This window comes from Colias croceus, chromosome 16 (genome assembly GCF_905220415.1).
Source record: "Colias croceus chromosome 16, ilColCroc2.1".
In the NCBI taxonomy this organism is placed as follows: domain Eukaryota; kingdom Metazoa; phylum Arthropoda; class Insecta; order Lepidoptera; family Pieridae; genus Colias; species Colias croceus.
This window is the reverse complement of record NC_059552.1, coordinates 8,075,276-8,102,641: the sequence shown is the minus strand read 5'-3', so window position 1 is coordinate 8,102,641 and position 27,366 is coordinate 8,075,276. Positions and strand designations below refer to the sequence as shown.

General features: G+C 31.8%; 4 protein-coding genes across 4 annotated transcripts; 1 reads left to right on the top strand and 3 right to left on the bottom strand.

Annotated features, from left to right (window-relative positions):
• The first annotated feature begins 1,207 nt into the window (after positions 1-1,207).
• Positions 1,208-2,235, top strand: LOC123698357 (carbonyl reductase [NADPH] 1-like). Its single transcript, XM_045644959.1, has one exon. It carries the CDS (start codon positions 1,275-1,277, stop codon positions 2,151-2,153), a length of 879 nt encoding a protein of 292 aa, XP_045500915.1. The 5' UTR covers positions 1,208-1,274; the 3' UTR covers positions 2,154-2,235.
• Positions 2,236-13,499: 11,264 nt separating this feature from the next.
• Positions 13,500-14,801, bottom strand: LOC123698353 (carbonyl reductase [NADPH] 1-like). The gene has a single exon (XM_045644954.1). It carries the CDS (start codon positions 14,633-14,635, stop codon positions 13,652-13,654), a length of 984 nt encoding a protein of 327 aa, XP_045500910.1. The 5' UTR covers positions 14,636-14,801; the 3' UTR covers positions 13,500-13,651.
• Positions 14,802-15,201: 400 nt separating this feature from the next.
• On the bottom strand, positions 15,202-16,269 carry LOC123698722 (carbonyl reductase [NADPH] 1-like). The gene has a single exon (XM_045645474.1). The coding sequence runs from the start codon at positions 16,267-16,269 to the stop codon at positions 15,340-15,342; it is 930 nt and encodes a 309-aa protein (XP_045501430.1). The 3' UTR covers positions 15,202-15,339.
• A 665-nt stretch (positions 16,270-16,934) lies between these two features.
• On the bottom strand, positions 16,935-17,976 carry LOC123698356 (carbonyl reductase [NADPH] 1-like). The gene has a single exon (XM_045644958.1). The coding sequence runs from the start codon at positions 17,936-17,938 to the stop codon at positions 17,051-17,053; it is 888 nt and encodes a 295-aa protein (XP_045500914.1). The 5' UTR covers positions 17,939-17,976; the 3' UTR covers positions 16,935-17,050.
• Between the last annotated feature and the right edge of the window lie 9,390 nt (positions 17,977-27,366).

Here is a 27,366-nt window from a genome sequence, read left to right as displayed (position 1 = left end):
TATTTGATATATTTACTTTATTTAATATTTTGACACACATATACACACACCCACACACACCTACACACACACACACACACACATTACTCATAAATTTAATTTTTTTTATATTTATTTAATAATCATATTTGTATAATATGCTTGCACATACCATTTATATATCTAACTAGCTCACTTTTCAAGTTTTTTGTTTTATAAAAGTTCAAATGACTTAGGGAGAAGCTGGTGCCTGTATATACAGGCTAGTTCTTCGAACTAAGCCTAAAACGGGTGCCACTTATACTTTTTAATTGTGAACAAAACTATATTGAATATGTCCATGTTTATGTCTATGAAAGAATAAGAAATAAACGATATATAAATAAATAAATAAATAAATAATTATTTATTATATTATTAAAACAAGTCCTTCTCTAAAACTTAGTAAGTTCAAAACAGACCTTGAAAATTAACAAATAAATAGCTCCTTTTTTGCTAATACTCAGTGACCGATCAGGTAGTAATTGTGCATTGTGTTTCTAATTTGATCTTTAATTTATTCACGGTAACGTTCAAATTACAATGCGACATAGTTTAATACAAAAAACAAGACGGCAGATATTAGCATGCATAATATAATGTCATAGTCTGTGAATAAAATAACATTGAAAATAAAGCGAATGATGTATCTAAATCCTATAAAATATAGAAAGATTAAAGGTTAAACGACGCAGCAAAATTCAATTGTTTATAAATATAAATAAGCTAGACATGAGCAAAAGCAGGTATATAAAATGGTTAAAACTTGATTGATACTAAATACACAACTATACCTTAATCGTCTTGGAGTTACATAGCTTAATTAAGTAATTGCTTCTAGACATCTATTTAACCTACATAGTATTATTTAACCTGTACCTGTCAGCTCCATATTAAATTATAATTCATGTTAATTTAAACACAAACAGTTGATGGGAATTATTTATGTTAATTATTAATCAAGCATCAACATCACGAATTAGTCTTGTACAATACAACTTATTTGATTAATATTATCTAGCAAAAATGCAAACATATTATCATTATTGATGCATGTAAATTTTATATCAAAGTAAACACTTCACGCCCATAAAGATAAAAAACCAACATAAAAACAAACACACGGCAATTACTAAAATTATTCAATGTCAGGCATGAATGTCAGAATCTGCATATCAATAAATAAAATTAAAACTGCATTGAAGCTAAAAGAACAGCATAAAACTCAGTCTTCCGCGTGACGTTGAACCGTAGACATGCTTGATAAAGTGGCTATCGTTACTGGTGCAAACAAGGGGATTGGTTTTGCCATAGTCAAGGAGCTATGTAGGCGCGGCGTAAAAACCGTCTACCTAACCGCCCGAGATGTGAAGCGAGGAACGGACGCGATAAACAGCCTAAAAAACGAAGGGTTCAACCCGATATTCCATCAACTCGAAGTCACAGATAAAAAAAGCGTCCAAGCGTTCGCAGATCACATAAAAAAGAACCATAAAGGCATAGATATACTCATAAACAACGCAGCGGTCATCAGCGAATTCAACATAAAGTACGAGGATGCGTACAACGTGATCAATGTCAATTTTAATAGCATTCTCATTATAGAAGAGTATTTGTTTCCACTGTTAAATGATAATGCGCGTGTGATTAACGTTTCGAGTGATTGTGGACATTTATCTCAGCTAAAAAATTCATTCTGGATCGAAAAGTTACGTAGCGAAGATGCGACGTTGGACGATGTGAAAGGTTTTACTAATTGGTTCCTGGATAACGTTAAAAATGGTACGTTCAATGCTGAGGACTTTAATATTACAATCTTGTATCCGTACGTTGTATCGAAGATAGCTCTGAGTGCTTATACGAGAATTCAACAAAGGAATGTAAGCAGGGGAATTTGTATCAACTCCATACACCCAGGGTTTGTTGTAACATCAATGACGAAGGACACCGGTATGTTAACACCTGAAGAGGCAAGTGAAGCTCCAGTTTATTTGGCTTTGGAGGCAGATGAGAATGTCAAGGGAAAATATATTTGGTTCGATAAGACAGAAAAGGAGTGGACAGATATTAATTTGAAGTTTGATTACGCTGATCCGGATATTGTTAAGGAATTTCTTAACAGGATGTCGGCTTGATTCCTATGTAGCTGGAGCCTCATGTAAAAAAAATAAATAAATAATGGAAATGATGTACTTACTTTATGCGAATATTTTTGTATTATTATATTACGAAATACACAAGTAATAAAAACGTCTTTGATTTTTCTCTAACGAATAAGTGAACACAATAAACAATAAATAGTGCCGTTTGACAAATATAGTTATAGTTATAAGAAATAATATTAAAAGTATATAAAAATGTATAAACAAGCGATTACTTATGAAAAACCATTTTTGTCTTCGAAGTAAAATGTGGTAGCCGTAAAAAACCTATAAAATGGTTTTACCAGCGGCTGCACTTAACAATGCAATCTCTAGAACATTAACAAAAAAATTAAAAAGAAACAGATCAATATCTATTCAGTATCGAACCAATTATTTCTTGAGTTCCTCTCATTTCCACTGAAAATAAAGGAATAACATCGTATCCAGACTTGATAATAATTGGAATGTCAACTGTGGTATTTTTGCAGTCGATTCAGCGCTTGAGTTCGGTTTGAACGTATAAAATTCGTAAGCGCTTGAAGCGACAATTGTATTGGATTTGTATTTTGTAGTTAGAAGTTATCTTTTCGCACGAGGTATCTTATGTACTATTTTGACTTAACAATTTGGAATCGTATTATGATTTCATAGGTATTAGTGCCTTATTACAACTTCTATACGAAGATAGTAATGCGTTGATAAGCTGTGTGTATTTTTTTTATCTGTAGCGCTGTATCTCTCGAACGGTTGCAACGATATCAATGTTTTTTTGCATTGCTATTTAATCCAAACATTTGGTTTTAATATCTACAATAGATAAGTTCTCTAAATGTTTATTTTAGTATCTGCGATATTTTATTTATCGGCCACAATGTTAATATTATCTACTATCTATCCACCCGCGGCTTCGCACGCGTTTTCAGAGAAAACCCCGCATAGTTCCCTTTCCCGTGGGATTTCCGGGATAAAACCTATCCTATCTCTCAAGTTGGATCGAACTGCACATGGTGTGCGAATTTTATTATAATCGGTTAAGTGGTTTAGGAGTCCATTGAGGACAAACATTGTGACACGAGATTTATATATATTAAGAAGATAGATATAGATTTGCACTAGGTCATAGGATATCAAATAAAGTTTTATTTGGCTACACATAGTTATGGTCAAATGGCCGAAATTTAATTGACACTAAAACCGGAACAGTTTTGTCCTTGTGTGTGTGAGACAAAAGAATATAGTTTTACAGGAACTTCACATCTTTTAAATTAAATCTCTATGAGTAAAAACTGAGAGGACACAAAGAGTCAGCCAACATTTGCCTTAAATTCATTCAACATTAGCAAATTTCAACACAGCAAAATAATCAAATTTCACTCGGAATAAAAGCTTCTTGAGTCAACGTTACAAAAAAACTCTTGATGCAGGCAAATTCAATTAAAGTCTATTGTATTAACAGCCAACAACTACATTGCATTTGTACAAACTTTGGCTCACAAATTTTATTACAACTCACGAATATACTGAAGGAAGTAGGTCAAAATACGTACAGGGGTATTTGATTGAAACTTTGAGGTAAAGATTTTGCTATTTCCCGACGTACTTGCTAAAACTTGGCTTGTGGTTTCGCACACTATTTTATAATTAACGTCTCTTGTTTTGTTTATTTAAACCCAGATGTGAGTTTGTATAATTGAAGTCGTGTTTATTTTTGTTTCGTTCACGAGCTTCAGTCTTTTTAATTAAACAACATAAACAAATAGCTCTACATACTTATTACTTAGTTAAAGCGAAATGACTTCCTGCTGTCTGTCTGTCCTATTTTTCGGTCTTTAAGAGGGTTTAGGCGATCAGCGAAAATTCAGCTATTGGCGCCTGAGGTGAGTATGGAATCAAAGTGCTCGAAACTAAAAATTGTAAGCGCCATTCACCATGAAAATTTAGAAATTTCAGTGCGAAAAATATTAATATTTTCAATTATAGCTCATAATTAATAACAGTCCATTTAGCCATTTTTACTTACCAAGGGCACTTAAAACTGCTCAACGGATTTTGATGCTCCTTTCTATAGATAGAGTGGTTCAAGAGTAAATTTTATATTATGTATAATCCTCTTTGGCCGTGCGAAGCCGGGGCTGGTCACTAGCTAGATATAATAAGGTGTTTGATTAATTAAAAATGAAGTAATTTTTATACTCTTGTATCTACCTCATTAAAATGTAGGTAAGTACATACCTATATTTTTCTTCGCTATTTTTTCACTTTTATGGAATACAAATAATACAAATTATAAGACATACTTATGTAAATACAAGATAAATACTCTGTTCCTGTTTGCAAGTACTCTTATGCAAATATTATAGATAGTTGGAGTAAATAATATATACTTATATTTAGAAGTATATTTTATGTTACTACTACCTGAAAAATACCCGAAAGAAAGTACTCACCTACACAGTTCAACGTCAGTTCAGTTTACGTAATAATATATTTAAAATGACGTGTAATTGATAAAATATAAATAATTCCAATTTATTTAACAAGTTGATTATTAATTACAAATCGCTGTATTGTATTCAATTCCCAAAACATCAAAAAAAAAAATCTTAAATAAAAAACATTTACCTTAATAGAGAATCAAGCACATGATAAAAATAATTCAATTATAGTAATATGCTTCATGCACGCTGAATTTTGAGAACAATTTAATGAAATAATCCAAACTATAATTATTTTAAAACGAAAAACTCCGAAAAACTACAAATTATTAAAAAATTTAAATCGGACTACTTGAACTAACCTTCATATAAAAAGTATCATCAAAATCGGTTCACCCAGTGGAAAGTTCTGAGGAAACATACCCAAAAGAAATACAGTCGAATAGAGGACCATATATTTTTGAAGTCGTTTGCAAATAAAAAAACCGCACCATTGCCCCCAACACTACAAGGCAGACCTTTCCAAAAAACATTATTTCACGTCAACTTGTATTTCAACAAAGCGTTGATTAATGTTACATCTTCTACATTTTAATTTACATTCACGAAAATAATTTCCAACGAAACGAATGAATAAAACGGAGGTAATGCCTCATTTTTATACAGCGAACCGATTTTAATAACGTTTCGAATTTACGGCCTAAATATTGTGTTTTTGATACAGGATCAGTTCGATGATGCATAGCGTTTTAGTTATTACAAGTATTATTTCATTTTTGTTCTGTGTTAATTAGTAGGAATATATTTTATACAAATTAAAATACATTCAAATGAGAACTCTACCACTCTATCATTACACAATATTATTACAATCGAAATAATTAATAAAATTAACTTATTATAAGAATAATTTTGCCAAAAGCGCTTCGTTATGGATACCCCACAATGCACTTAATAAATATTAAAATCAATTATTTATCTATTTATAAGATCGGTGTCTCTATCGTGCTAAAAAGTGCAGATAAACTTGACAATAAGTGTACTTGGACTACAGTATGCCTGGAAATTGGAATAACATTAATTATTTATCATAATTACTACATACTGCACTAGCATAAGATACTCGCTCGGACTAGAAAAGGTTAAAATGAGCGGGAAAATTTTCACAAGCGATTTAATGTTACTCTGAATATACAGTCATTTAACTCAATTGTAAAGCGTGCGCACATTTAACAAAGTGTTTTATGGGCCATGATTCGCATAATACAACAATTTTAACTTTGTTATCTCATATTGTAGTTTTATATTCTCCGACCGCTTATAGATCAGGGTTTCCTTTATAAGTTTAGGTTTGTTATTTTCTGTTCTTCCAGATGAGTCTTTATAAAAAAATGTATATCACTTCAGAGTGGGTATAATGTTTTATTAATAATATTATGAATCTAAAGTCAAAATGAGAGATATATTAGGAGGATTAACGTTCTAGTAAATAATATAATATCAGACACAGAGTTTTTCTAGTTTAAGAGTCAGTGTACCTACATAGTTTTGTAAGGTATAATGTTTTGGCAAAATAAAGATTTTTTTTAATATGAATTTAAGTAACTGGTACATGAAATGTCAATTTCGGGGTAAAATCTACAAAGAAAATAATGTTGATAAATTCAAAATCGATATAATTAGGAATTGCTATGTTCACATACAGACAACGACATCTTCCCTCTTTAAAAATCATTATAATTATTTATATTTAAATATTTTTATTAAGCCTCTTGTTAAAATAAACGTGTAGATAATTAACTTACTCTATTCATACATAGCCTTTAACGAAGCTTTGCCAATTTTAAATAAATACAAATTCCATTATGCAAGTGCATAAATTTCATTTAGAGATTCACCCCCACGATACTAGTTACGTCTCCGTGTTTACATGGGCTGCTGGCTCGCCTCCTGCTCGTTAAATTTTATTTATCTTTACTTTTTAGACTTGGATAGGGCTGTCACATTTGTAAAAATAACTTTTTAGTGTACATAACTGTATTGTGTTACGTCAAGCTGAGTTGTAGATACTTATATGTTTTAAGGGTACAATCAGGTGTTATATAATATTTGTGCCTTGCTTGCTTAGGAAATTTTCGTAGCTGTAACTTGATTTTCCAGTCAAAGATATTATGTAATGATATTGAAATCTATTGTGACAAGGGAAAGCACTATGGAAATACAAAGTAAAACGGTATTTAGTTTAATTTATCAATAAAACAGCAGTCCAATGATAACAATCCTTCTTTTGATTTGAAACAAAACCCAATCCCGTGGGATTTCCGGGATAAAACCTATCCTATTTCCCGGGGTAAAAAGTAGCCTTTGTCCTTTCTCGGGTATCAAAATATCTCTATACCAAATTTCATGCAAATTTGTTCAGTAGTTAAGGCGTGACTGAGTAACAGACAGACAGACACAGTTACTTTCGCATTTATAATATTATATTTTATATTTTATATAACACAACCCTTAAGTTGGCGACTTTGTTGATCACGATCAAGAATGAGCCCCGATAGTTGAAGTTTGCGGCCAAATATGTGAACATCTAGCTGTGAGTGCCAAAAGATGTTGATTTCAGAACATTTAAATGGACATAAATATTAAATAATGCGGTTGAGGCACACACGAGTCTTCCATTTTATATTTGAGAAATAAATAAACTTTTATCATTCGATGGGTAATGGAAAATTGAAATGGATGGACGGCTAGCGTTTATATTTAGAAATAAATCAGAACTATTTTTCAAGCAAATGGTCTATTCTGATATAATATTAAATGAAGAATGTAAAATGAATTTTATTATTAATGCTTTTAATTTTTTTATAAAACACGATAAGTAGATAACAAATAAAATGACTTCGAAGAACGGTAATAGAGAATAATATTATTGTGTGAAAATATTTTTGCATTCTTAAGTGCACAATGAACATAAAATTTTATATCTGTTATTAGTGTGATGAGTATTATAATATTATCTGTGGCGTGATACAATTTTTTGCGGTAACGTTCCATAACCGAAATTAAAATTTAATTTCATATTTCGATATTATGAATACTTAATTTTGAAACATAATTCATTACCACCCAACCAACCAATTAGAGAGCACAAAATGTTAAAAACATTGATACACAAAGAGATAATTTTCGCATTCAATTCGATATAAAATTTTCCTTATATCGTCAAAACGTCTTCCGTAAACGTTCTTAAACTTGAATTCAATAAGAAATCAGCTCAAAGGGAGTCATTGGAGGGAAAGGGCCTTACGATAAGGGCCCCTCTGTTTTTTGTTTATCCCGTTTCTCGTTTCATTTGGCTTCGTTTTTTTGTTCCTTGACGAGAGTACTTGATGCTATCGGAGACAAAACGTTTGCGGTGCTCAGTTGGATGCTTTGAATTTATTTGCGTGTATTTGTTTGTTTGGTTATGATTTTTGTTGTGAATGTCGTGTTTTTTGGTTATTGGTGAACTTTTCTATAAACTAGTTTATGTTAAATGTGATCTGTTCAATCTTTTATTTTAGCTAAGAATAAATTTATTGTTCAATTGTTTGCAGAAAATCGTCTTGTGCAACAGATGTGAAATTAAGATGGTCAATAGTTTTGGTTTAGACGTTACGTTTGCCATTTTTTGATAGCTTACCGCCCGCGGCTTCGCCCGCTTTGTCTAAAACCTAATAAATTATATACTTAAACCTTTCTCTTGAATCACTCTATCTATTTAAAAAAAACCGCATCAAAATCCGTTGCGTAGTTTTAAAGATTTAAGCATATAAAGGGACAAGGGGACGGAGAAAGCGACTTTGTTTTATACTATGTAGTGAAGACTTTTAAAAGTTCGTCTTTTGTAAACTTCAGTTATTATTTGATTATTTAAAAAAACGCCTTTAGAAAGCAATGAATAAATTCATTGTGAAGGGTCACAGCAAATTTCTAAAGACCATTCAAACATTACGTAGATTTTATCAAAACCTTGCCATTTAAAAAGTTACCGAGATTGGCTTCTCGCGAGTATGAATGCCGATAAAACAATCAAAAAGGTATTAAAAAGTTGGTAATCTATACATAAAACAAATGTAAAGATGATTGATTATGAAAATTCCTTTAATATCCCCTAAAACTTAAAACTCATCGGTTCAAAGGAAATGAATTCTACTTCGGCCTAATGAAAATTCTTTGATGCTTATACCGAGCCCTTCGTCATAATATCGGTAACGCGAATTTTGACAACGAATCTTTACGTCAATCAATGGTTTAAAATATAAAATATATACAATAGTTTAATGGAAATTGTTGTCTATTGATAGAATTGAAAAGTGATAATGTATAGATACTCCTATACTTAAAGTCATGAAAACTAGATACTTAGCTAGTTAAGATAAGGATCAGAAATAATTATTTGCAAAGATTTTTTTTCTCTCATTACGCACACAGCTTATCGCTTAACAAATACAAAAAAAAAAAATCGTTTTACCTCCAATACAAGTAATTTATTACTGACAAAGCTTCCAAAACACACACACCTAAACGAGACAATAAAATTTCATATTCACAACATATTTTACAGCCTATAAAAATATATAATTGAATAAACTCCGTATAAAACGAACTATGAACAATTTTATTCAAACATTGGCCATAGTTATTTGCCCCTATTTTATGTTCATATGATAGGACTGAGGGGTCATTTTAGACTGGTTTATGTAGGCAATATTTCATAGTGATGTGTGATTTATACGCAGTCCCGGGTTAGAATTGTGCAAACAAATTGATTCAATATGTCTTCCTGTCCGGACAACAATTATTTGCACTTGGAACTTGCGTTAAGTTTCGTTACATTTGTTGAATGAGTTTTGATTATGTTAATTGATGTTGAGAGTTTGTGAGTGAGGTCAGAGTAGATTTGCGAGTTCTATTTGTTTATTTTATTTATTCGGTTTTTGTTTTTTGAAGGTTGTTTTCACTTGAGGTTAGAGTGTGTTCTGAGCTTTAAATTTTATGTGGATCGGTACAGTAATTTTAGTTTGTTAGAGAAATATATATTTTCATATTTTTTTGTCTTTATTCAAAGATGTCCCCCTTTTTAATACTAGATGTGCCCCGAGGTTTTACCCATATTGCTCCGCTCCCATTGGTCTTAGCTTGATGATAGTGATGATATATAGCCAGCCTTCCTTGATAAATTGGCTATCTCACACCGAAAGAATTGTTCAAATGGGACCAGTAGTTCCTGAGTCATGTCATGTTTAGCTACATTTTATCATAACTTTCTTTCATGTGTTAAATTCAAAACTGTTTTATTTAAGTTCATTAACTACTTTTCATTCATTTTTTATACCACAACCAGACAAATAAATGTATGTTATGGTGTTTCTTGCCGATTCTTCTCCATAGATACTGCTTTCCGAATCGGTGGTAAATGTTAAAAATACTTACCTATGTAATGACGATTCGAAAGTGCTACTAAGTAGTAGTCTAATTGAATAAATGAATGTTTGAGTTTGTTTGAGTTTTGAGTTTATGTTTGATTTACTGTTTTTCTTCATTCAATATATTCATTACAAACAGACATACAATTTATCTTTGAGTAATAATATGTAGCTTGTAGTACTTACTTACACATAGAGCTTATAGTTCCGTACACTTTATCAATTCCCGAACTACAATCTCGGCATTTGCGTAATGTATTCTTTGCGCAGATGCTCACAATGTAGGTATGTGCATATTATGTATTCATTTACATACTACACTTCTATTTGACAATTTGGCAGAACTTAAAAAATGGTGGCAGAAAAAAGATAGATACTTCAGATAGTGGGAGTCGAGCATGCTTCGGCACGAATTGGGCCACGCTCGCACCGGGGAAGGTACCACACCCTCACAGAATATTGGCGCCATAGTGACAGTTTACTGTCGCGTTCCGTACGGTGAGTGAGGGGTCCAGAGGCCCACATCCCTTCCCGTCCCCTACCTATCCTCTCCTTCCCTATCCTCATTCCCTCCCATCCTCGCCCCTTCAACCTAACTCCTTCCAAATCCCTTTGAGGATAGCAACACATCCACTTCCCAGTGCTCATGGGCGGCGTGTATCGCTTAACACCAGGCGACGCATCGCTCGTTTGCTATCCTATAGCATAAAAAAAAAGATACTTATAACGCATTGAATCATCTCTTACAAATTGAAGTATATTGTAGTTTAGTTAAGTTGTTATGAAAACTAATATTAATCATTATATTAATAATTATGGATACGCCTGAAATATTAGGTGTTATAAAGATGGGGTATCATTTAAGCTATCACCAATTTAATTAGTTTTGTGTTTCTTAAATAATAGGGTTTGTCCTCAAAATAGTAGATCTGTCACCAAAATGTAGTCACCAAACAATGCAAAATCAGTTCCACAATAAATCACCTAAAATCCTGAGATATAAGGTGTAGAACCAAATAAATGTTTTTGTATGTATTATAATAGGTGTGTCCTAATAAGTATTTAAGCAAACTAATTTAAAGAGATCACCAATAAATCATATTATGTTACTAAAAGTTAAAATAATCAATATTTATTCTTAAAAATAATAACCACTGAATAATCAGTGGCTAGCATAATTGTAGATAAAACACTTAATTAAAGTCAAAATAATCAATATTTATTGTTAAATATTTATTGTTAAAAAACAATAATCACTGAATAATCAGCTCGTTTGGATTTCGAAGGGCGCCCCCTTTTTCTTTTCTGGCCGATTTATGCTTCTGGTGGGGGGTTGGCCAGCTTTAAGCGTATGGCTAATCCGATAATATGTTTGCACATGTTAATTTTTAAAGCGCGCCAATTTGTCTCCGCCCCTTTGATCATTTTTTCATTAAAATTATAAATTGATGTATTAAATTGGTAACGAATACATTAATTTAATATCTGAACGAAATGAAATGTTACTACTGTATTGGTGACAAAATATCAAATAAAAAGGAGTCGCAGTCAGGCATCGATAATCGATTTATTTGGTGACAGATCTACCATTCTGAGCACAGAGCTATTATTTAAGTAACAAAACTGTTATTATAAGAACGAAGTTTGTATTCATGTAATGCAATATAATTTTATTGGTTATCGATCTGTTATTTTACACACATATTAACATTAATTTGATAATCCATACCTGGGAACAACTTTTGTTTATCTGAGAACGAAAATATTTCGTGGTGATAGATCTATTTATTAGGTGATACAACTTGATGACAAATATAAATTTTGGTGATAGAAAATATAGTTCCCATAAAGATGTAACTAATTTAAAAAACGCGGGGAAATTCATTCATTTTTAATTAACTGTTTGTACCCAAATATTATATAGAAGTAATTTTGATTTTTTGTTTCTAACATAAGCCTTGTGTAAATAATCGTATATTTCAATATAAATATTTGCACGCTTTTCAAATAGGTTTTTGAAAATAATTGAATATTTAAATCCTCTTTTGTAATTCAATGGACACGATATTTACCAATGACATTTCAGAATAAAAAAGGACGTGTGGCACTCGGGGACTGCCGCGGTAAAGCTATTGCATAGCATGCCTTCAAGCCACACCTCCGTGCCTGTCGGAGTGGGGAGCGTGAGGTTTTTTCGTTACGGAATTTCTCGATTCGGTCCCCGCGCTCAAGGCCCGCGATAGAAGCTAAAATGTGCACAAAAAACATTAACTCTCATATATAGTGCAAACAGTGCAATTTTTACTCAAATAACTATTATTACAACTTATATCATAGATAATATAAGCAATTTTATGCAACATATAACCAAAACGAGCTATATATCTTGAGCAAACACTCCAAACTTACATTTCTACAATCAGTCGGAAACTACCCTCTTAGTTACAGACCATTATGCATTTGCAACAATAAACTTGACCATTTCAAGTCGTGTCACGCAAAAATAGCGTCTATACCCTTCGAATAAGAGCTAAAAGACTTCACTGGTACCTTTCTAAGTGCACCAATCTATTCCGCTTACAGGACAGCCAATTTCGTTTGCCTCTGAACATTTATTGTGCTGTAGAAACGTTTATTCAGCGAAAAAATGTGATTTAACTTATATTAATTCGACCGTTCTACCGGCTTTTACAGTTTGTTGCAATGCCCGCTTTGAATAGACTTTTCTATGTGACTTTTTCTCGGTCTAAAAATAATTTCGTCTTGTGTAGTCAGAATTGCCTTCGTTAAGTGAGTGTCAAATATATAATTTCTTTAGAAGTCCTCTATACAACGTAGGTTGTAAAAAATTAGGAACAACAATATTTTTAAGTGTTGTTAATCTCTGTCGCAAAGATCATAAACATTTCGTGTCTGTGTGTACATAACTTTAATCTGAAAGATAAATCCATCTGTTTTATGATTTAATTGTAAATCCAGAATAAATACAGGATAGTGTCAAAACATGACTTTATTTTCAGTCTACAACCAGAATTATATGTAAAACCGAGTAAAACCTAAAGTTACATATTTTTTTTCACTTATTACGTTTTTGCAAGTACGAGATGCACATACTTCACAATTAGGTGCATACAAGAATTATTTAACATAAGTACCTAGTATTTACATCCACACTAATATTATAAATGCGAAAGTAACTCTGTCTGTCTGTCTGTCTGTTACTCAATCACGCCTTAACTACAGAACCAATTTGCATGCAATTTGGTATAGAGATATTTTGATACCCGAGAAAGGACATAGGATAGTTTTTATCCCGGAAATCCTACGGGAGCGGGTTTTTCTTTGAAAACGCGGGCGAAGCCGCGGGCGGAAAGCTAGTTGAATATAATACTTTAGGCATATAAACAAAGCATCATAATAAAATAAAAATCATATGAGATTTATTCCTTTATTTACATAAATAATCATTCACTTTTGATACTTATTATCATTCGAGAAAAGGTCCAGTCAAGGTCCAATTGTAATCTGCTTTTAATAACAAATAACTTAAATTGGTATCAAACAGTCATGTCAATTCAAATCAACATTATTGATATTCAACACTGCTTTTCATAGCATCCTCAACGCGTGTTTCGAAGTCTTCAAATGCGTCAAGTATGTCAAGGCTAGTGTCTGCCCAGTCAACTTCAGTTTTATCGAACCAGAAGTACTTGCCTTTTACTGACTGATCAATATCTAGAGCTAAATATGCGGGAGTAATACCGGATTCATCTACTGTCATATCACCAGCCCCTTTAGTCATGTTTGTACGAACAAATCCTGGGTAAAGGGAATTGACTGATATATTTTTCCCTACTTGTTTTTGTTGGACGCGAGTTAGAGCACATAGCGCTACCTTAGACACTCTGTATGCCAGAACTGAGTACGATACGAAATCCTCTTCTTTTACTGTTCCATTCTTGATGGAATCCAGGAACCATGTGACAAAGGCATTGACGTCTTCAAGGCTTATTTTTTCATTAGTAAGGCGTTGTATCCAATAAGAATTTTTTATGTTCGTTATATGGCCCCAGTCACTAGACACATTTATAACTCGCCCGTTTTCATTCATAATTGGAAAGAAATACTTTTGCATTAACAAAACTCCGTAATAATTAGTATCAATAACTCTTTTTGCATCTTCATAGTTTGGTCTGAGATAGTCAGGATCAAGAAGGCCGGCGTTATTAATTAGAATATCTAGTCCATTATGCTCCTTCTTGACGTATTCAGCGAATGCTTTCACACTTTCTTCATTACTTACGTCAAGTTGATGAAATTTGGGATGTAGATTTTCCTTTTCCAAAACTTTCACAGCCTCTTTGCCGCGGTTCATATCTCTTGATGTTAAGTAAACAATCCCAACTCCTCTTTTGCACAATTCTTTAACTATGCCGAAGCCGATACCTTTGTTAGAGCCAGTAACTATAGCAATTTTCTCAGCCATGTTTACTGCACGGCTTTCTATATATAATTGACGCAAAACGTTGCAGTTTTTATAAGCAACACATGATAAGACGCGTATCAACATCCACACATTTATATCACAATCGTATTGACGAAGTTTATTTATGTAATTCTTATCATTGTGTATTTTTCTTAATTGGATAATATTTTTATAACCGATGTTCCCAAACTAGGTTTCAAATTCGTAGAGATTTTTCTTTTCATATGAATATGAAATCTTCCCTAGAAGGCTAGATTCTACAGTAGCAATAAATTGTGTAAGTTTTAATCGTAATAAACTTTCTTTATTCTTCATATTTAAAGAATATGACGAAACCATACAAAAAAAAAACATAGTTAATGTACAAAATATCAAATATCACAATAAAGATGAACTATGAATAATTAGTGACTTACCTTCTTCATTTTAAATGGCAGACAATTCTAGTCGTTTTGTTTTGGTAGAGGTACGCTTTATCTTCAATGTAATTAAAAATTATTATAATAATTATGATGATTACATAATACATAATATACATCGCACACTGCAACCGCACAAAAGGAGGTAATCTCGATAACAATGCTTAATTATTTATATATGATAATATAGACTTACGAGTTAGGTATGTCATAAAGAATACAATAAAAGAGTGTTGGTATAAAAATATATTTTTTAATGTAGCATAACATATACACAGTTCTACAGCAGTGTGAATGTTTCACGCAGTTGTAGATTAGTATTTATTTGATATTTTACTCAAACATTGACAAGACTCTAAAAGAGGACTGCTAATGATCCCGAAAATTATAATTTTTAGCTGCATCAACATAATAATATTTGAAGAGTTCAGACGGGATAATTATATCAAGGTCCCAAAAATCTTCCCAGTCCACTTCAGTTCTATCACTACAAATATATTTACCCTTCACAGACTGATCGGCATCAAGAGCTAAATACACAGGTATAATACTAGCATCGTCTGTAGACATATCCCCAGCTCCATTGGTCATTTTAGTACGCACAAAACCAGGGTGCATGGAATTCACTGAAATATTCTTCCCAACTATTGTTTGTTGTATCTTAGTAAGAGCACACAGAGCTACCTTTGACACTCTATATGCAAGAAGAGTGTGACAAACGAAATCCTCTTCTTTCACTGTGCCATTTTTTACGGAATCCAGGAACCATGTTACAAATGCATTTACGTCATCAAAACTTACATTTTCTTTAGTTAGTTGTTGAATCCAATACGAATTTTTTATATTCGTTCTAATATGGCCCCAGACGCTAGACACATTTATAATTCGTCCATTTTCGTTCATAATGGGAAAGAAATATTTTTGCATTAATAGAACTCCATAGTAATTTGTATCTATAACTCTTTTTGCATCTTCATAGGTAGTTTTATGAAAATCAGATGCAGTTAAGCCCGCGTTATTAATCAGAATATCTAGTCCATTATGTTCTTTCTTGATATATTCAGCAAAACTTTTAACACTGTCTTCATTACTTACGTCAAGTTGATGAAATTTGGGATGCAGTTTTTCTTTTTCTAAAATCTCTATAGCTTCCTTACCCCGATTGATATCTCTCGATGTTAAATAAACCACACCAACTCCTCTTTTGCATAATTCTTTGACAATGCCGAAGCCGACACCTTTGTTAGAACCAGTTACTACAGCAATTTTATCAGACAAGTTTACTGCACGGCTTTCCATTTTCAATTGCCCTGAAACGTTATGTACTTATAATCAACAGACGATAAGAACAATATCAAAATCCTCTGTTTATTATTAATGAATATTTAGTTGTTATCAATGTGTGTACATTAGGCAAATATAAAAATTGACCACGACTTGAATTTAATAAAAAGTAAACCGAAGTTCTACAAAAAAATGGAGGATCTCTATAACTAGATTAACATAAATATTTATGATCTTGAATCATATTCTATTTCATAGGAAAGAACTACATTTAAGACATCTTTGATTTTAGTGGGTTTGTTTTTCAACAGAGTACTATCAGTACTATTATATCTTATCTGTAATGTTTCCACTGCGTTATATCATAATTGTGTATACGTATTTTGCAATGCACACTCAATAAAAAGGTAATATTGATAACAACGTTTCATATTGTCTAAAATACTTATGTGATGAAATTTTAGCACAGCGATTACTGTTCCTAGGTATTTTCCTGTTATATCTTGTTTCCATTTAACTTCAATTCGTATTGATTCATTGTAGGATTTATGAAACTAATAAAGAGGGCAAATAAAACACATATTATCATATGGTACCTATACTTTATTGACTGTGGTGTATAAATAATAATACAAATAATATAGTTTCAAAAAAATACTTATTTTTAAGAGAAACCTATATAAAACGAATTTTACTAAATAAACATAATATTTTATTAAATGATATAGCTTAGGTATTACTTTGGTATTTCAACAAACACTGTCTAAAACCTCAAGAATACTGATGATTCTTAAAATTATCCCTTTTTGGCTGCATCTTCAATGCACTTTTCGAAGTGTTCAAATGGTTCTATTAAGATAAGACTAGTATCTGTCCAGTCCTTTTCAGTTTTGTCAAACCAAATATACTTGCCTTTAACGGACTGATCAATATCAAGAGCTAGATATGCAGGGGTGATACCAGCATCTTCTGCAGACATATCACCTGCCCCTTTGGTCATATTCGTACGAACAAAACCAGGGTGAAGAGTATTAATTGAAATATTCTTCCCAACTTCTTTTTGTTGGAGTCTAGTTAAAGCAGCCAGTGCTACTTTTGATACTCTATATGCAACAACTGTCTTAGAAACGAAATCCTCTTCTTCCACAGTTCCATTCTTTACAGAATCTAAAAACGAGTTAATAAAGGCATCTATATCTTCTAGGCTTACATTTTCTTTAGTAAGGCGTTGAATCCAATGTGAATTTCTAATGTTCGTTATATGGCCCCAAGCGCTGGATACATTTATAACTCGTCCATTTTCTTTCATAATTGGAAAGAAATACTTTTGCATTAATAAAACTCCATTGTAGTTGGTATCAATAACTCTTTTTGCATCGTCATAGTTAATTTTATAAAAGTCAGTATCTAGGAGGCCAGCGTTATTGATCAGAATATCTACTCCATTATGCTCCTTCTTGATATATTCAGCGAACTTTTTAACGCTATCTTCATTACTTACGTCGAGTTGGTGAAATTTGGGATGAAGATTTTCTTTTTCTATGATTTCTATAGCTTCTTTGCCACGGTTCACATCTCTTGATGTTAAGTAAACAACACCGACACCTCTTTTGCATAATTCTTTAACGATACCAAAGCCAACACCTTTGTTAGAGCCAGTTACTATAGCAATTTTACCAGCCATGTTAACTGCAGCACATTCAAAATTAGATTGACAATAAAAATAGTAATGTTCGTGAGCCGTAGATAATAAGAAGCATATCAGAGCTCGTGATTCAATATTATTAAAGTGGTTTAGTTTACTTTTATCAAACGTTTAATACATATATGATATAACACACATTTAATAGTAAATTTATTTGAACATGTCTGTTATGGTTAAGTAAATCAGAAGGATATTTTAAGTAATTATTTATTGTTGTGGTTTAGCTGCCTGGTTCCTAATATGATAAAAAAGTAAATGACATTGCACTGATATTTTTAACCGACTTCAAAAAAAAGGAGGAGGTTATCAATTCGGCCGGTATGTTTTTTTTTTATGTATGTACACCGATTACTCCGAGGTTTCTGAACCGATTTACGTGATTCTTTTTTTGTTCGATGCGGGATGGTGTCGAATTGGTTCCATAAAAATTTTATTCGGATAGGCCCAGTAGTTTTTATTTTATGAGCATTTTTTGTCTGTATTTGTCAATGTTGCAAGTGCAAGTTTGAAGTCGGTTGTTTTTAACGCAGTTATCACTTGTGGGGCATAAGTTCTCATTTGCATTAAATTTTCAGTCTCTCATAGAGCATATATGTACTTTACCTTTACCTTTAATAGGTTTTTAATTCACGTATTCTAATACAAATCGTTTAAAATCCACGCCATTTTTTCCCAGTCGGTTAAAAGTATAAAATATAGAGTTCTACATCTTAGGTTATTTAAATAACAAATCGCATCAGCTGGAGCAAAGTTTAATCGGGCGTGTTGAATGTAGATAGAGTAATAAAATGTAGAGACGGATGTTAAGTGCTTGATTTTTTTTTTCGACTTTAATATTTAATGCATTCAATATGTCATAAGGATACTTTGTTACCGCTATTATTCTGATGAATGTTTTCATTTCAAAAGTTATTTCTGTGGATTTGTAAAAAATCTCAATAAATTTTTGATTGCAATTGAATATTATGCAATTCAGATATAAGAAATATTGTTTTTGTAGCAAACATTTTTTTTATTCTTTATCATATTGACATTTAATGAGTCACCGCACACTAAAATATCATCAAAATAATATGCATGGTACCTAATTACCTAATTGATAAATATTTTGAAATCATTTAAGAGAAATCGCAACTTTTCGGAAGAAATTTGGAATGTTAGTTTTCATGGAAGTTAATTCAGTCCTAAAATTAAACACAGCTTTTTAGTAAGGTGTCTTTTTTGAAACATTTGTAAGAGGATTACCTCTTACAAATGTTTTCTGATACCTATTAAGGTACCAGTATGTTTTATAATGAGTATAACATAAATCAACTATCATACTATTAATAATAATCGAAAAATAAATAACAATCTAATAGTAATATCACATTCTGTCAGCTATAAAAGCTGCTAAAAAACCTAATGCTGCTGCTGATAAAAAAAGATGTGAATCGTTAAAAATTCAAATATTCTCTGATATTTATTATCTGTGCAATGCGCTAACTTCATATCAGAGTTACGAACGTCAGGTCAGAGTTACGAACTGTAAATAATATAATATTTTCTATACTTAATCTCTTTTTATATGAGTCTATTTTAAAATTTATTGATGCTTATTTTCCGAAAAGGGATCCATATTATGTACCCACATTAAAACTGTGTAGAATGGTCGTCATCGCAATTATGTAGAATGGTAACGCAGGTAGGTATATATGTTAAATAATATAAATATATTTTAAAAAGGCTATCAGTGACTTTATTAATAAGTAGTACAATTGATGAGCTTTCCATTTGTGAAAAGCCACTCTACTCAAACAAACTGAGTGAAACCGGGCGGCACAGCTAGGTAGTTATTTTATTTTACCTTGGCCAACGGTCGCCTATCGGAAATGACGTCGGATAGTCGAGAAAAGTAGTGAGTTATTTATAACTAGAAGTTCCTATCAAATAAGTTAACATTATAAAGACCTGTCTAAGGATTAAGAAAATAATCTACGCCGATATAAAAGCTAAAGATTCCTTATAAATTTCAAAGGATGGATTAAGAAATACAGGTGAAGGACAAAGTTAATATTTTATGCTATTTTTAACTCACAAGACCTTTAGTGGGTCAACGAGATTCAGTTAGTACTTCTGTGGACTTCAAGCAAATTATGTTCTTATAACTTTGCGATTGTAAGAATATTTCTGGCGTCTCTTTTAGTTTTTTAATGACTTCATAATATTTTTATTATACTTATTCACATATATAGGTAAAGTAAATAATTGAAAATTTAAAAGCATGACAGGCTTTTTTAAACCACGTAGAAAACTAAAAAACGTCCATAGCACTTCAAGCATTTCTTTTATAATTTTCAATATACTGTTGAATGTTAGTGGTTGAATGGTTAGTATTTACTTAAAGTAGGTTACAAGTAATTCCACAAAAGCTCAAATTATCACATATTATATCAACGAAGCTAAAGTTCTAAATAAATTTTTTACGAATGTTGTATGGAGTTGAACTGTTATTAAAAAAGGTGTACCAACAGCTTAGCTAACATGTAGTACCTATAATACAGATAAATTATGACCCAGATTAATACTTCACGTTTAATTTGCGCCCCTTTCATAATAATTAAATGCGTTTAAAGTTGACCATTTTCCACTTAACATTTAATATCAAACAAAATCAAATTGTCGGTATGAGCGACGTCAAGGCAACAATTATTCATCAAAGCATTTGATAATCTCGTAAGTCGTAACGTTTGTAAACATCGCGATAAGGGCAAATTGAACAACGTAACGCTGATCCTGCCCGCAATCGAAATTAAATCCTACCAATTAAAAAATAAGGCTTAAAATATAAAATTGGCTGCTATTTGGAATCACGCGATGCCTTCCGGCTTTACCTTCTAACAATTCGTTGGGAAAGTAGATATAAATTTGTTTTGTAATCTAGCTGTAAATCCTTGCTCGAGTAATTAAAAAGGGTTGTATAGGTGAGATGGGTCTTAAGCCACTATGTAGCAGAGGTAATCCGGCAAAGCCTTGGCTATTAATAATTGCTGTCAGCGATAAAATCGTTCTGCCCGTGTGTTGAGATTAAACGATGGTCCATTCGTATCTCCTCGTGATTGAGTATTGATTATTTTGTTATTGATGAAATGATGGAGTGATTTGGTAAAATAATGTGTGTACGATGATGCATTTTGCATCTGTCTATCTGATTGACAAGTATCATGTGCTTGTCATCTTATTGCTTATCCATATTATTAATATTATAAATGCGAAAGTAACTCTGTCTGTCTGTCTGTTACTCAATCACGCCTGAACTACTAAACCAATTTGCATGAAATTTGGTATGTAGATATTTTGATACCCGAGAAAGGACATAGGCTACCTTTTATTGCGAAATATGTACCACGGGCGTAGCCGGGGCGGACCTCTAGTATAAATTACTAAAAGTAAAAAACGCTGGTAGAGTTCGCTACCTAGCGAAAAGGCCGCCCTTTGCTGTTTCTGTAGTCTTGTCTTTGTTATATTATGTATTTATGTATTTTAAATGCAATAAAGTATTTTTCATTCATTTCATTCATAAACGCTCCTGCTTTGGGATATGAAATGAAGTTATTTTTCCTTCTTATACCTATTCTTTCTTTGTTTAACTATAAGAATACTAGCTCCTTAGTCTTATTCGGTATAATGATTTGATTAAACTTTTATTGAAAGGACAAAACAAACAGATTAAAAGCTTAAATATTAAAATGACATTATAAAACACGTTCTTCAATAATATAATAAGTAAGTATTATTATAAGTAATGTTAGATGCGTAAATATTCAATTTATTACCACTAGACTATAATACTAATTTGGTTAGCAATAGTTTTTCGGAAGCAAGCACCATAAATAAATGTATAATTTATTTTACTATTACGAGCGCCGTTTTGGCTTCCCTCCAGAGCTTAGACCTGACCAATTAACTGATGACTTAAGACTATTAAACTCTAGAATAAGCAAAACATAATAAAGACAACTAATTTAAATGCTTTTAATTTGAAGGAAATTGCCCGGTAATAAGTTTCCAAGAAATGCTAATTATTTAAAACTTATTAACTATTTTCTTGGTAGAGAAAATCATATTTTCCTTGTTGTTTAGTGAAGGGTTCTATTTTATAAGTGCTTAAGTTGTAGCTAAATTATGAAGTGTTTTCTTGTGAGTTTTATCACAAAAGGCAATTATAAAGTCTTGTATACAAAGTATATAGGACTGTCTTAAGACAGAAAGAGAGAAATAATTTACGATTGCAACAGGCACACAAACAGAAATGTTTTCTGTTCTTTAAAATATTTTTAAAGTAGTAAAAAAATTATGAAACTATCCCGAACCATAGTGCAAATATTAAGCTTTCGTTGCCCCTCGTCAATTATGTGATAGTGTAAAAGAGTTGCTATGGTATCCTGCATTTGACGTTTAAAACAGCCTTTAGGGCGGTTGCACATAAACCTGTTTTTTACGTCTTATATTCAAGTTGATGTACTTTGTTAATCATTAAAATCGAGAACATCAGATTATAGACAACAGAATTAAACTGCTTTAAACCAAGTTTTTTTGAAATTTGTACAAAAATAAATGTCATATTTATAAGGGTATTTGTTAACTAATATATAAAATAAAATTAATTAAATTCATTCATATACAACTTTATTAATTAATATTCCTACCATGTAACAGATCATACAGAACGTAACATATTAAATACATCATGCGTCTTAAACTAAGCTTTTTATTGGACGAATTTATTCAGTAAATATTGAAATTTGTTTAATTTAAAATAGCATTCTCTCATTCTGCACACCGCCTTACAAAAAGTCCTCACGCCCCCGTCAATTTCGCGACTAAATAGCGAAAAAATTGCCCCCAGTAATAATTATTATCGTTAAGTAGGTAGATATAAAAATTACATGATGATAAATATGCTTCGTAACAGCGTAGTAATTACCTATTTAGTATAGTCTGTGGTAAAACCTAGATGGAAGTAATAATGTGTTTAAAGACTTTATTTTCAACAAGTGGTCCGCCCCGGCTTCGCCCGTGGTACATATTTCGCAATAAAAAGTGGCCTTTGTCCTTTCTCGGATATCAAAATATCTCCATACCAAATTTCATGCAAATTGGTTCAGTAGTTTAGGCGTGATTGAGTAACAGACAGACAGACAGAGTTACTTTCGCATTTATAATATTAGTATGGATAATAAATATTAAATACCCTCTATGTATGAAGTTAATAAAATATCTTATACTTTAATAACTTATTTATGTGCTTAAGTGAATTTCTTTAATTATGTTATTTGAGTATTAGGACGAGTTAAATTTTATTTCCATGCATACCTATTGCCTGAACAAAAACAAAGAAGCACTTTCATTTTTCCAATTAACCTATATAACATATATGTATTACCTATATTACACATCTAACCTCTTTGTAGTTTAAATTTATCTAATGTAAATAATCGATCCCTTACCTTACAGTTTCATAATACAATATATACTTAGTACAAAAGCAAATAACATACCATTCTACTTAAATATTCACATATTGATATTCACGTTTTGAACGTATTGCGTAGGACTATTAATTACACGTTAAATCATGAGCTATAAACCTTTGGATAGTATTTGCATAGGTACATGAATATAATATTGCGTGGTCTCTATTAATAATAAATAAATGTGAGTCCGCCAGCTGTCGACAACCTTTGGCCTCTTGCCACAGCCGTGTTATGATGTTATGGTGCCATGTACCATATAATATTTGTAAATCAAAGCAGTTTCAGACCTCGTTCGAAACAATTGTGTGGTAAAAGTTTATGGCGAGGTTGTGAGGGGCTTTGGAGGGTAAAAATAATTCTACGTTTAAGAGCTTCTTGAGTTTTGAGGGGTTAACTCTCTGTTGGATTATTTACCTTTTATATAGGTACACTAAATGTGTTCATTAATGTGGATAATGAGAAAAATCTATTGCGGTTTCTATAAATCTATATATATAGCTACAAGTAAAAGATATGGGTAGAAGATAATAACCCTAATCTTCATTCAGACTACAATAACTCCAAACTTCTCCCAACTTTAATCACGCGAAAAACCGAAACTGAAGCGGCCATTTGCAAATGGCAACTCTCTTCGCGCAATTTATGAGATTTCGCGCGCAAATGACACTAGTAGTATGCATTAATTCGCAATTAACGAACACTTAATAGGTCAGAACTGTGTTTTACTGGGAAAGGCTAATCAAACATTCAGCTATGCTAATTTCCAAGTGACTGTAACGACCGCGGGAATATTAAATTATATTAAAATGCTGCGGAATTATAACTCGCGCAGAATTACAATGGGAATTCATTGTTTTATACGTTGAAAGATTTTCAAGATGAGCACGGAATAAAATTGCTTATTACCACCATTTTTCTTTTGGCTCTATATTTTTATTGTATTTAGAGAGTGTTCTTTAAAGGTATAAAAGACAATTTATACATTATTGTTGTTAAAATTTAAATATTAATAAGAGTATTCATTTAGGTAAATAACCTATATAAATAACAAACACCTCCTCGCACGTTGTTGGTGGAAAAGCGCCCTTATGCTTTACGTATGTATCAATAACATGTTAGAATTTATTTCTTGTGTTAAATATTAAAAATTTATTAATCTTAGCTTCATTAGGGTAAAGAGATCTTAATACAAAAGATAGAAAAAATATTTCTTTCTTTGCAACCTGACAAATTTATTACAATTGCTCTTGAACTTTTAATTAAGCAATAATTATCATTTCTCTGCACTAATAATGAATTGTATTCTCTCTAGCGATAGTTAAGCAAAATATAAAATGACTATAACGATGGTGTCCAATAATCAATAGTAATCTTTTTCGTTTGTATTGTTTTTATAACAAAAATACGATCTACTTCGTAAAGATGTTTAAAACTTATGTTTTTTTTATTGATTGGAAATGAATCTTCAGAGAAGCGATGCAGAAAGTTTATTTTTATAAATACCTAATTTTGCTTGGATATTAATATGTGTGCTCGGATGCAGATACAAAACGTGAAAAATTACATTTTTTGATAACGCAAAAGAACTACATGTATGACTTAAACATACACGAATACCTACAAATATTATCTAATATAAAAAGATGAATTCTTAAAGGTCTTGAACTCAATTTATAGCAAAAAAAATATATCCGAAACATTGTGTATTACGACAAAACTGAATTTATAGCAAAATATACTTATATAAGAATCTCTTGCAGTATTTTGTTAAATTCATTAAAAGGCGAAGGCATCTTGGCGGTTTGGCCGGCGGTCAACTCATTATATCGGCTGGGGCAAGGAAATGTGCAGTGACCGGAATGAACCGCTCCTATTGTCTCTATTTCGTCTTTAACATTTAATTTATAGTTGCGATTGAAAAGCGGTTTGGAAAATAGTTTGTACTGATCAATGCGCTGATTAAGAACGTGTAAGAACTTTTTAATCATAATACATCTAAATTGTCTAAAATACTGAATACATAGACATGAATAGACTGAATATATAAAGACATACCTTTCTTAACACAAGACGTATACCTAAAACCCGCCATTTATTTCATTCTGTTCTACAATCACGTTTTCTTTCCACTAAATAACGCAATGAATGCAAAATGATGCCAAATGACGCGGCACCTTGCAGGATCCCGTATAATATGTATAATATAAACAGGATTCCGGGATCCGCGGATCCAGATCGAAACTGACGCGATCACGTACGCGGAAATGGAATTTTAAATCCGCACATTGTGCTTAACGCCCAGTCGCGACCACACTCACGTTGCTAAGGATGGAGGGGCAATGAGCTTTGCTCATTTTCATAAAATCATAGCATCTGTGGCATAGGTAGATACTTATATAATAAGTATGGTATTATATTATCTTAATGAATATGGCGGGTAACTCGGTAGGTTGGCATGAGACATTAGATTGTATAGCTTGTTCGGACTGCGGTGCGGACGAGCCCCTGAGCTGTTGTGTGTCTATTTACTGATATAACATTCCCGAATACAACAGCAACAATTTATATAAATATTAAAAAAAATGAATGATGAAACATGAATCAATAAAATAGTGAACCAACGGGCTGTTTATAAGTTATTGGCACAAAGAAAATTAAAATATTACTTACGTTGCTTTTAAGGAAAGCATGTTTTTTCTGAACTGATCTCGAGGCAAAATAGAATACTTATGTACTAATAATATGTGCCTATCAATGATTCTTGTGTGCTTCTATACTTTATTTGTCATTACCAGATTTCAATCCGGGTTAAGACTATTGTGAAGTTTAATCATTTTCGGGTTGTAGTGAGTCTTTAAACAATCATATGATAAATAAATAAATAGATCCCACTGTACCCCACACCTTAATATCTTCCTGGCTTACGTATGATACGAACGTGCACTTAGAGGCGTAAAACTGAATACGCAACGAAACTACGCCATCGCTATATATCCTTTAAAATATTTAGTGTTTGAATCTCAGATCTACACTATTAATGCGAAAGCTGGTTTATTTAAATGTTAATACACATTTATATTAATATCAGCTGAAGTTTGTTGATTTGTACTAATCTCTTGAACTGGAGGTAATCTTATATTATTTGTGATAAAGATATATCAAATCAAATCATTTATTGCATACTAATACATTTTACATAATATTAGAAACCTTATGCAGGTATTGCAATATAATATTATATTTAAATTACATTAATATCACAGTTGACAGATATATACTACGTATCTGTATATTGTGTTAATATTGTCACTTATATTTCAATTTTCCAATACACAGATTACAATTAAATACAATTAATATACAATTTAGATATGTCCGGGATTATACATTATAAATATTCGTAGATAACGATATAAGACGTAAATAGAAATACTCATATAGATGCATATTATATTCCTTTAGATAATCATCGTGCTACATTGTGCTACGCGCTAGCGCGAGTGTTGCCGATTCCGCGCGCATTCGACACATTCATCGTCATTACTTTTTGCAATTTTTCGAATCTAAATGGAATTTTGAACACATGCATATTATATCTAATAGGAATTTGGCACAAATAGAGATAGAACGGATGAAAAACTTAAAAAAAAATCGTTTAAATTGTACAAAATTCAAAGCATCGGTAAATATTACATTTTTCGGCTCTACAATTTCCGATGTAATTCATTCATTAATATTAATTGTTCTTTCCTTGTCCTAAGAGTTCCGTCTCGTCTGTAAGGGGACTGAATGAAAAGACCATCTCTAGGGAATAGCAGGAAAGCACTGAGTTTTAAACGCCATGATATTATGTCTACGGGTCTAACGACAATACTTGTGTTGTTACTTGTG

Bases quoted from the DNA above. Each gene is read 5' to 3' on its own strand.
- LOC123698357 (XM_045644959.1), top strand. From the start codon at position 1,275: ATGCTTGATAAAGTGGCTATCGTTACTGGTGCAAACAAGGGGATTGGT.
- LOC123698353 (XM_045644954.1), bottom strand. From the start codon at position 14,635: ATGTTGATACGCGTCTTATCATGTGTTGCTTATAAAAACTGCAACGTT.
- LOC123698722 (XM_045645474.1), bottom strand. From the start codon at position 16,269: ATGGAAAGCCGTGCAGTAAACTTGTCTGATAAAATTGCTGTAGTAACT.
- LOC123698356 (XM_045644958.1), bottom strand. From the start codon at position 17,938: ATGGCTGGTAAAATTGCTATAGTAACTGGCTCTAACAAAGGTGTTGGC.